This window comes from Hemibagrus wyckioides, linkage group LG09 (genome assembly GCF_019097595.1).
Source record: "Hemibagrus wyckioides isolate EC202008001 linkage group LG09, SWU_Hwy_1.0, whole genome shotgun sequence".
In the NCBI taxonomy this organism is placed as follows: Eukaryota; Metazoa; Chordata; class Actinopteri; order Siluriformes; family Bagridae; genus Hemibagrus; species Hemibagrus wyckioides.
The window spans coordinates 11,618,053-11,630,164 of NC_080718.1; the positions used below are offsets into that span (position 1 = coordinate 11,618,053).

At 37.5% G+C, this 12,112-nt stretch overlaps 1 protein-coding gene across 3 annotated transcripts in view; it reads left to right on the plus strand.

Moving 5' to 3' along the window:
• Positions 1-12,112, plus strand: part of adam12b (ADAM metallopeptidase domain 12b) — a 106,268-nt gene that overhangs the window by 85,425 nt on the left and 8,731 nt on the right. For 2 of the 3 annotated variants that reach the window (XM_058399814.1, XM_058399815.1), the window contains exons 13-18: positions 1,318-1,407; positions 2,398-2,593; positions 3,771-3,879; positions 5,095-5,293; positions 5,475-5,552; positions 10,634-10,742. In XM_058399814.1, coding sequence (XP_058255797.1) covers positions 1,318-1,407; positions 2,398-2,593; positions 3,771-3,879; positions 5,095-5,293; positions 5,475-5,552; positions 10,634-10,742 — 781 coding nt within the window. The remainder of the gene's footprint in view (positions 1-1,317; positions 1,408-2,397; positions 2,594-3,770; positions 3,880-5,094; positions 5,294-5,474; positions 5,553-10,633; positions 10,743-12,112) is intronic. The other variant, XM_058399816.1, reaches the window with a different exon arrangement.

A 12,112-nucleotide genomic window follows, 5' to 3' on the forward strand; every position in this document is an offset into this window, starting at 1 on the left:
ACACTCTGCCCTCAATGCATTCACGACAGGCTGATGTCACACTGCAGGGGAGCAGCCAGGTCTGTAGAAATCCCAATCTCAGCCAGAAGAGTTCAAGCCTCACCCAGCCTTTGCTGTCAACAGCAGGCCAACATATTAGGCCTTGTTAAAGAAAAAAAAGAGTGAAGTAGAGGAAGTAAGAAAGAGAGGGAGACAGAAAGTAACAAAGCCTTGGCATAATTGCAATCCATGTGAAATGAACTCGATGTACTAAATAAGTTCTCCTAGAGTACTGACACATGGTGTGCATCCAGTCAATGTTTCTCTGTTAAACCACTTCTGCAGTTCTCAGTGTTGTTTCTCTCTCTCTCTCTCTCTCTCTCTCACTCTCTCTTTTCCCTCTCTTCTTATTGATGAAAGACGTCTCGCCTTTCCTTCAATTGTGGAGCGCTGATGAGAATCTTTTTTGGCAACACACATGCATCCTGGTTACACATTTCATTGGTTAAAACTGTTTTTACCCTCTGATGGGTATTTAAACAATCACTACCACAGACACACACACACACACACACACACAAAAACACATGTACAATGTAGTTGAGAATCCTCACACAGTATGCGTTAATCTAAACCATGTGCACACCAACAGAAAGCTTGTTTTTACAAAGGATCTTTTTTTCTGCCGTAACGTTCCTGTGGTGTCGTGTATAAAACAATGCTCATGTACAAGATCATACAAGTGCTGTGCATAAGTATTTAAACCCCCCCCCATTCCTATCAGTATTGTTTATCTCACTTATGCTTTCCCACTTCCATAGGATGTTGTAAGTTTGGGAATTCCTTTCTTTTAATTTTTTTAAAAATTAGTTTTCTTTTTATAACCAAACACTGGTTAATACTTTTTCAGAACTTTGTCATGGATTTGTTTTCCTTGGGCACTTCATGATGCTGGTTGTATAGCCATGTTCAGGTGTGTTTAGATTGAGACCATGTAATATTTTCATTGCATTCAACTGACTATGTAACTTTTATATAGTTATATAGTTGCACCACAGTAATGGAAGGTTGAGGCTTTTTATTTATTTATTATTTTTTAAATGTGCTACTATATTTTTTTTTTAAATCATGTATAATCCAGTTCACTACATAAAGTAAAAAAGTTTAAGTGGATGAATACTTTTTGTAAGACACTTTGTATGTATATTTTTGCTTCCCCAGAGCCAAATTTCGGTTTCAGCAGCACAGCTAATTTGTTTACCATATTATAGCAAAAATGCTGTTAATATGCTACCATCTATTTGCTTTTGTGTGTGTGTGCACACATATGTATTCCAGGAGTGTGTGAACCCATGCTGCAATGCAACTACCTGTACTCTCAAAGAAGATGCTGTATGTGCACATGGACAGTGCTGTGAGGACTGCAAGGTACTCGTTTTGATCTGTGCCTGTCTCTCGTTTGACTCACTCCCTAGTCCTCTGTCTCTCCTCCTCCACATACTCATTCTCAGAGGAAAAAAAATGAAAGCGTGGAAAACGCATTCTCTTTGCCCCATTAGTGAGCGCAACATGAACTGTCATTTATACTCCAAAAGCGCACGCCAAATTTCCTCCAAGGGCTTCAGACACACAAATCAGTCAGCATAGTTCACTGACTGAACGAGGACAGAAATACTGAGCCGGCTTACCATCAGCATTGCCTTTTGGCTGGCAAGGTCACGCAGATATCCTTTGGCTCATAGCTTGGCCGACACTATTTGGAATGACTTAAGCACTTGTTAAATAAACATCATGGAAATGAAGTCCAACATTGCTGCAAAGTCCATTTACATTATACTGAAGGAAACACTGTGCAGCTATTTGGGTTGTGCCACTCGTTCCACTATTGTTATTTTATCAATGGGTGACACTTCCCCTTTGTCCTTGTGTGTTGTTGTTGTTGTTATTGTTGTATGAATCCATCATGTTGTGCATAAGTGAATTTTTAAGTCATTCTTATAGCTGTTCTTAATTTTAAAGTAATATGATATCAATTTAGGATGTAGCTGAAAAAAACTTTCTACATTTTTATTACTGCTTCAGTATTACATTTATGGCATTTGGCAGATGCCCTTATAGTCTAAATCACTGAACATGTCCATACTGGTTTGTCGCAGACTAAGAATATCATGAATCTAAAAAAATATAGGTAATATAGCATACAGACATTTTTTTAAACAAACAGAAAAAAAAATATGTTAAATATATTTTATGATACTTTATTATTGGTAAGAATGTGAACTTGAAAAAAGTATATGGGGTTTGAGGCAGATATTTATATTTTGGGCTGGTATTGATTGGACCTTGGGCTGATTTTGGGGGAAAAACCCTTTAAATCCTGGCGTGTGTGTGTGTGTGTGTGTGTGTGTGTGTGTGTAGTTGAAGCCTGCTGGAACACCATGCAGAGAGTTGAGTAACTCATGTGACCTGCCTGAGTTCTGCACTGGTTCGAGTCCTCACTGCCCGGCCAATGTCTACCTGCACGATGGTCATGCATGCCACACAGTTGATGGCTACTGTTACAATGGCATCTGCCAAACCCACGAACAGCAGTGCATCACTCTCTGGGGTCCAGGTTAGTCTCTGAGCAGAGCTTGTATCTGAATGTGTTAAAAGACCTATACATACATTCCTGAAATTTACTGTAGCTCTGTTATGGTGCATTCTGTACTACAGTTTTGCATAAATGCAGTCCTTGCTAATATCCTGCTAACCTCCATTTTGTGCTAACCTCCAGTTTGGCACAAAATGACTCATTTAAGACATCAAACTCCAACATGGGAGGTCAAAAGCCTTCACGTAAACTCTTGATTTCATTCATTTCATTGAAGACATTTTGACAGCCAGTATCTGATTACAAATTAAATTAATTGGTCTTATGTCCATTTTGCTATGGCATGTAACTATCCAGCAACTTGACAAAAGCATGACCTTTATTCATGGTGTGAGAAAAGCATACTTTAACTTGCGAGATTTTATCTTTAGGCAGATATACTCACTTCCACACATTTCCTTACATTTTCCTTTCACATTCTTCTTATCAATTTAAAGTTGCTTATTAAATGACAAGAATTAAATGAAAGATTAGGATTAAAAAGCATATAAAACATTTCACTGTTGTTTTGTTATTTATGTTTTTAATGCTTATGGTTGCTTATGTCATTCATGCAGTGGAAGAGTGCTTTTATCTTGCAGATGGGTTTATGTTATAAAATGCAGTCATGAGGCAAATTGATTGACATATTCAACCAATGTGTGAACATAGTAGCTTTGAGCTTTGCACATCCAGGGTTGTGGGTTCAGTTCCTGCATCTTCCCTGTGCATGTTCTACCTGTGCTTAAGGGGGTTCCTCCAGGTATTCTGGTTTCTTCCCCTTGTCTAAAGACTTGTTGTAGGCTGACTGGCATCTCTAAATTGCCTATAGTGTGTGAGTGTGTGTGTGAGATTGGTCCATGCAATGGGTTGGCACCCCATGCAGTGGGTTGGCACCCCATCCTGGAGCACTGCCTTGAGGTTCCCTACAACTGTGTTTCGGATAAGCAGTGCAGAAATTGGATGGATGGATGGATGGATGGATGAATGAATGGATCATGCAATGTTGTTCATTTCTACAAATGTGACACAGGTCACAGTTTGAGACACATTTAAACAGTAGTTACAAGCATGAGTTGTGAGTTGCACTCTGAATTAAGGACCAGAGTTAACTGTGTATTCTCTCTCTCTCTCTCTCTTTGTCTGTCTTTCTCTTTAGGGGCCAAACCTGCCCCTGGTATCTGCTTTGAAAGAGTGAACTCAGCTGGAGATCCCTATGGCAACTGTGGCAAAGATTCCAAAGGCTCCTTCGCCAAATGTGACGCACGGTATACCTTGTTCATTACATACATGACCTTCTGAACTCACTGTGGATTTACACTACTAGCACACAGACGTGTTTTGTACTACTATATATGAGCAGCACAAGCAGCATTTCTGTCCACTTCACATGCTTCCAATTCACTTCCATTTCATATGCCACAGTTTACAAACCCAGTCCAAGCCAACATGTTGGCACAAAATTAGAATCATACAATTGTATTGAATGTTGAACTGTAGTGAATGTTGTAGCATTAAAAATTCCCACAAACATGGCACAAACATGTTCCAGCATGACAGCATCCCTTGTCCCTTTGCACAAAGCAAGCTCCTTGAATACATGGTTTGCCAAGGACAGAGTGTAAGATCTCCATCTCACAGGACACTGACCTCAACCCCACTGACACCTTTAGGATGAATTAGAACACTGTCAGCACTCCAGACCTCTTCATCTGACATCACTGCCTGAATTCACTTATGCTCTTGTGGATGAATGAGCAAAAATCCCCACAATCATGCTCCAAAATCTAGTGGAAAGCTTTCCCACTGGAAGACTGGTGGTAATTATAACAGCAAAATCTGAAATGGGATTTTCAGCAAGCACACAGGGATAAGATGGTTTGGTTATATACTGTTCTGTGATACACACATCACTAGAAAAGGCTTCAGAAATTAATGTGACTAAGCCTTCACCTAGAATATTTGTGAATTCATAAGAGTATTTTTATTGTCTTTGTTGTCTGTTGGTTTCAAGTGATCTTCTGCTTTTAAAGAAGAAGATTGCTTTCAGTCTATTCATTTATTAATGTTCTTTTTCTAGTATGTCATATTACCATAATCCATAATGCCAAAATATGGCAACCGATACTGAAGAATGTCTTGTAAATGATATATCTTTAATTTCTTGGCATGAGATTTTAGATTTTAAGTTGTTTATAAAATACATCACTCTCTCTTTCTCTCTCAATGAGCATCTTACACACAGAGGAATATATATATATATATATATATATATATATATATATATATATATATATATATTGAGAGAGAGAGAGAGAGAGAGAGAGAGAGAGAGAGACTTTCTAGCATTATAGTAAATGGTAATGGAAACATATTTACCAAGACCTTGATGAATGTTTTGTTCTCTCTGTTTGTTCTCCTGTATTGATCTGTCTGTGTGTGTGTGTGTGTGTCTCTGTGTGTGTGTGTATGTTTTGCTACAGGGATGCTAAATGTGGTAAAATCCAGTGCCAAGGTGGTGCCAGTCGACCTGTAATTGGAACCAATGCTGTATCCATAGAGACCAACATCCCTCTGCATGAAGGGGGGCGTATCCTGTGTCGGGGGACACACGTATATCTCGGGGACGACATGCCTGACCCAGGGCTGGTGCTGAGTGGCACAAAGTGTGCTGAAGGCATGGTATGTGTCTGTACTGGGGGATTGTAGACTGATTAAAAGTTAACACAGCAGCTGCTGGAGCATTGAGCATGGGGAATGTTTCAGTCACAAGCAGAGTCAACATTTAATCAGCAGAGTTGATGTTTGAAATGACCATGTACTCACTTTTGCTCTCTCTGTGGATTTTTCCTCTCCATTACAGATGTGTTTGAACAGACAGTGTCAGAATGTCAGTGTGTTTGGAGTACACAAGTGTTCAGGGAAGTGCCATGGCAGAGGGGTAAGTAACACTAGCACACATGGATAATCTGGAATGTTCCTTATATAACCTTCTTATAATTCTGATACATTAAATGGCCTTTTCCTATGGATTATGGTTGAGTACAGAAGTTCACAAACCCTTTAGTGTATCAATTAAAAAAAAAAACAACAAACCAAAAAGTGTACCTTTGTTTTATAGTTTAAATTTTCTTTTTGGTGAAAAAACACAAGATGGCTTAGTTATCTTAAAGGTTTGTATCCCTATAGATACAGCCTAGTTAATTCATGTATTTATCTGGTTATGGGGATGTAAGAGTGAAACATTTGGTCTTAATTAAGATACAAAATGATAAAGCAAATTTAATTCTTAAGCAGATTTCTGTGAGCATTCAATTTTTCACAAGACCTAAAAACAAAAAATAATAACTCTTCAATGTTTTGAATATTGAAATATTCAACATCCATAATTATGAAAAGGGAGACACTTAAACACAGAGGTTACTAAGGACAGGAAGAAGATTTTTTTTTTTTAATCTGAAAGAAGTATGTCTTAATATCCACTTAACCAGTTACATAGTAAAAATATGAAATAAAAATATGCAATCTTTGGACTTATCTGTATATTTGAAACCATAAAGCTTTAATAAAAGATATATCTGAGCTTTTAAATGCTCAGTTCTGATTAGTTAGAAGATTAATTTTCTAACAGCAGATTTGACAATAGTGCTGAAAGTTTTATATTAAAGCACATGTTTGTGATATTGTTCATTATATTATTTATATTGTTACACTATTGCAGTCTTAGTTGTATAGTAACAGTTTAGACATGGAATTATATGGCAGATACATGTGGGCTCTCGAGTGGCGCAACAGAAATTTGTTCTCCCTATTGTCCAGAGATTGTGAAATTGAATCTAGGTAATGCTCAGCCATGTGTCTTCTGTGGCCAAAAGTTCAAGAGAGCAACACTAACCATGATCTCAGGGTGGGAAGGACAATGTTCTCTCTCTCTCTTTCTCTCCTCTCCATGTGCATCTGTAAGCTCAATGATGTGGAATGACCAGCAGTTTGAAGATATGCTTGGCTGGTTTTACATGTCTCAGAGGATGCACATGTTAACCTTTACCTTTCCCAGCTGGTAGGTGTGGTATGATCGCAGAGCTGACAAGTGGGCAGGAATTGGCAGGTGACCAAATTGGGCAACTCCAGTGTACTTCATTACTAAATGTAGATGAGCCAAAAACTCTGGGGCTGCTATTTCAATTAAATAAAATGCTGATAAAGTACTACAGACCTGTAAAATACTACACACCCACTCATAGCATCATTGACCAAAAACTACTTGTACGTTCTTTTCAAAAATGGAATTCTAATCTGCTAAGTGAAACTTTTACATTTTAGTTTAGTTAAATAATTTGCAATATGCAATCAATAACACATCAGAGCTGCACCTACAGTAATATTATTGCTTCCCAGTTAGAACCACATGGTCCAACAGCTTCCGGCAGCTGCTGTGTTAACTTTACATCAGTCTTCATTCCCCCACTACAGTTAAAGCACACATATTTAATAGCTTTATTTATGTTCTACTTAAAGTACCATTCATCATCATTTTGGCTTCGATGTACACCGTGTTTGCCAGCAAAGCACTGAAATGCAAATACTATACATCCTGGCCAAGATTCGCCCCTGCACTGTCATCCACATCCCACATTCCCCCTGAGGGGTTTTATTTATATATGCTTTTATTTATTACTTCTTATTCCACTCTCAAAAGCAGGCAAATGCTCAATGTTGAAGATGGAAAGATTCTTAGAAAGGTTTTCTCTCTCTAAGCTGAGACAGATAAGACAGGACTTATAGGGACTTTTTGTTGTTTCTTTGTGTTGTGTTTGAGGATTATTGTTGACAAAGTGAATTAATGTTACTTTTGATTGATGATGCATGATATGATGGAGAGAAGCAGTTGGATCAAACTAAAAGTTGATCTTGACGTGTTGCACTTCCTTATCATGCAGTTGATGAGGACCAGTGGGCACCAGGACATAATGATGTTAGAGTGTCTTTGTGTTCATGTTTTTTATCCCTGAGTCCTCAATCAAGCTCACTGCTCCTAGCTAATGAGTAGTGCTTCTTCTGGCATAAAGAAAACTCTGTGTGTGTGCAAGAGAGAGACAGAGAGAGAGAGAGAGAGAGAGAGAGAGAGAGAGAGAGAGAGAGAGAACACCTATTTGTCTATGTTTGTGTGTGTGTTATACATATTAGTGAATGTCTAGTTCTCTTCTCCTTAATTCTCCCTATAATTGATTTTGGGGCACTGACACACACATACCTATACATGTTTGTTTCAGAGATTTCAAGGGTATACATAAATAAGATGTCAAAAATGGTTTATATATTGAATATATAGGGGCGGTGGTGGCTCAAGTGGTTAAGGCTCTGGGTTGTTGACTGGACGATCAGGGGTTCAAGCCCCAGCACCGCCCAAGTTGCCACTGTTGGGCCCTTGAGCAAGGCCCTTAACTCTCCCTGCTCCAGGGGTGCTGTATCATGGCTGACCTTGCGTTCTGACCCCAACCTCCAAGGATGGGATATGCGAAGAAAGAATTTCACTGTGCTGTAATGTATATGTGACAAATAAAGGCTTTATATCTATTTTTTCTAATTATGTAACCAGCTGTAATATGAATGTTTTAGATTTCCTATACCTAATCCTAAATCTAACCTTAGGTTAACCTCAGCAACAACAAAAACAACAAAAAAGAAATTCATCATAGAAAGAACTAAGAATTAATGGTGTGAAATTCTAAAGTCCAAGTCCCCTGGGCTGTGAAAACATCCCAAAGACCAAAGAAACATGAGGCATAACGTGCAGGACAGTAAACTGCAGAAAAAAAAATAGCATGAATATGTTATTCAAATGTACATGAAGTCCTAATTTGGTGTGTGTGATGTGTGTGCTGTTGGAGTCTGTGTCCTTAAAATGGAGATGTGGCTTAAGGCTGTGAGTTGTTGATTGGAAGATTAGGCTTCAAGCTGCCACTGTTGGGCCAGTTAAGCAAGGCCCTTAGCCCTCCCTGCTCCAGGAATGCTGTGTCATGGCTGACTCTGTGCTCTGACCAGAACCTCCACAGTTGGGATATGCAAAGAAAGAAATTTGCTGTGCTGTAATGTATATATGACAATAATAATAAAGGATTAAAGGAAATGAAGGAAATTATACCTGATTGGAGGTCCCATTCAGAGCCCTAATTGCTTTTGTAGAGTAGCTCCCCCTGGTTTTACACCAGTTTTTTAAACCAATGTGTATTGATTTTATAAAAACACTTTTATTCATAAGGACCATCTTGCAGATAAGTTATCCTTGGTTTCTTTTCTGGTTTTCCTGCATTATCTGGACATATTGGTCCTGACAGTTCACACACAGACACACACACATATACACACACAGCTGATACCCATTACCTCCTGAAACCCCCAGGATCCTCACTGAAGCCTGAGGTGAAGAGTGACCTGTCCTCTGTATGTTTTAAACATCACTGGCTGCTTCTAAGCCTCTCAGCATGACCAAGGAAGCGAGTGACATTCTAAAAACACACATTAAATGCATTGGAATATGCTGATTTGCACTTTTATGTTCATGCAGATGTTCAGATTTCATCAATCCTTAGAGTGGTTCTTCATGAACGGCAAAAATTCCATTGTGTTTATTCTTTACAGAATGTGATCACATTACTGTGTAGTCTTTCCAATGAAGATTTTACTTAGCAGCGAATTTGAAAATAACTGTAAGTTGATTAGGGAAATGATAGTGAAGTATAACAGCCTATTTTTGGTTTTTGCTGAATGTTTGTTATTCCTTGGAGAATTAAGCACTAGTGTTGTACTGTGACTAGTACAGTTACAGTGGTGTTTAATAGGAGAAAAGTTTTCAACAAACTAGCTCATAAGGTATATTCGTCAGGTTTCACTGGAAGACATGAAAAAGCAAAATATCAAGATCTTCATTTCCTACTCATAATTTTCCAGTATCTTATTAATTGTCAGACTGTCATGGATATACTGCAAAATAACATCTAAACTGTTATTAAGAAAGAAAAATACAGCAAACACATACAGATTATGAACAAGACTATGGCAGTAACAAACACATCTCAACGAAAGCTTTCAAATAAGACAATAAAACACAGAAAGCTGTATAACAGTGCTCATCAGGGTGAAACGGGACACAGGTGAGAGTACTTGAAATGTGTGATGTTCTGGGGCTGATGGGAAATGTAACTTAGCAACGCTTTGGTGTTATCATGACACAGAAGAAAATGCAGGAATCAGTGTTCAGGACTCTTGTAAATCATTCAATTGATAAATAAATAAATAAACAAATAGATACACAAATAAAGAAAATGTAGTTTTTGAGTTTGTATGTCAGAGATAACACAGTGATATGCCAATGCAGAGGAGTTTTAGCTCAGTAACTTGAGAGAAAAACCACAGAAGCTGGTGATTTAATATCTGTATACAGTATACTGTAGCTCCTATAATGTAATCAATAACAGGAACAAAGCATCTACACTTCTTCCATAAATGTCGAGTAACATCTAACATAAAACCTCATATCAACATTTATGCACTTTTCTTTGTTAAACAACACTAGAGTCCATTGTTTAATGCATTTATTAGGCTATTATGCTTAGTTTATATGCTGTATCTGCCACTGAAGTGCCTGTGAATAAGCTGTTAAGAGCTATAGGAACAATAATGTATTAGAAAGGGCTCATTAATATAAATGCAATCAACAAAAATGATTTGTCTATCATTAATGCTGCTTAAAATTCCAGCACCCCCAACTGAAAATTGCTTCCTGGGTCCCTGTGGTCATATTAATGAGGAATCCAGCATTAAAAAAAGTTGTGGAGACAGCAAACACTGGACTGCAAGTTCCTGAAAGTATTGCAGCTGTATGACCCAGTTATATAAAAAAAAAATCAACTCAGAATTTAATCAGGAAATAAATCTTTTGTCACACAGTGATTATAAAAATTGATATTCTGGTTGGATTTTTTTCCCCTCTTTTAACTCCAGTCTGCTTTGTGTCCGTAGGTTTGTAATAATAAGAAAAATTGCCACTGTGAAGCACATTGGGCACCACCATTCTGCGAGAGGGCAGGGTTTGGTGGCAGTGTGGATAGTGGACCAATGAGACTAGCAGGTACAGTAGTGAACAGTTATTATATGCATATTATACAAAATATGCAACATGTAGGTTGTGATGCACTAATCCTTTTTATTATTATTATTTTCAAACCCATTAATAGAGCTATAAGAATTGAAACATAATACTGATCTGATTTCTAGAAGTAAAAGGCAGTTGTCTGCTTGCTTCTGTTGTTAACTATTAAGTGAAACATCAGATGAGTGATGGTGGAGTGCTGACAAGTTGAGACTTTTTGTTCATTGAGAGAACCGTGTCATGTCAGTTGAAACCACACAGTTTCTCAGAAAAATAAATAAAATCTGATTCAGCATTACCATGTCAGGTTTCAGTAACAGATTTGTACCTCCCTATATGTAATTCTAGATATCTGTGTTTATTCATCAAACCTGATAAATGTTTAACCAGAAAATTTTGAAGTGCAGTCAACATCCTACTTGAATGGAGATTGATTGATGACCCATGTTTGGATCTGTAGACATGCTTAAAGTTCCTCTCAGTTAACAGCATGTAATGTTTTTTTCTGCAAAATGAAGAAAAAATATATAAGTCCAGAAAGACTGAGTACTGTACTACTTGTTTAAACTAACTGTGACTTGAAAATCAATCCACTGTTGTCCTGGCCATTTTAAATCATCAGTATGTTAATAATATTCATTTGTGCTAGTAATGATTAATAATAGGGCATGAAATGAGAAATAGGCCTGTTCTTTTCACTGTGCTTTCTTTGATTGATGAGCTACTATTTTTAACAAGGAACATGTAAGACTTTTATGTTTTGAGGTTTAGCCAAAGTGGAGCTGTAGCCGTATTTCCATTTCACTTGGCAGCTTTTTCATAGGAAATGCAATTCCTGCATTCACTAATCCTCAGGAATGAATAAGTTCTTTCATCAAATCTAATGTAATGTGTGATTTGGCAGAAATTAGAATTACAAACTTCAATTCTATTCGGGCAGAGTAGCACTAACATTCTGAAATTTTGATGCGTTTCTCTGTACTGGAAGAACTGAAAATCAGTTATGTGAAATTTATTTTGTTTATTTGTTGGGGCAATCAATAACCTTCTATTCTGTTATTTTAGTACATAGAAATGTGTTAAAATTTCTGTCAGTGTTTATCACCTCTAGACTACAGATGCTTGAGACAGAGATGGAAAGAAAAATCTCATACCTGCAGTATTGTTCTTAAAAGTCTTTTATTCTTACAGCTTTCATATTTTATTTACACACAGGGGTCTATAGTCAGGGCATTGCCCTTTAGTTATGGCAAAAACTCTCCAAAAAGGCAAGGCTGTTATAGATCCACTGACTTTCTTGCACTGATGTACAAGACCAGCTTCTGAGTTAGAGTTTTGAAATCAATAAG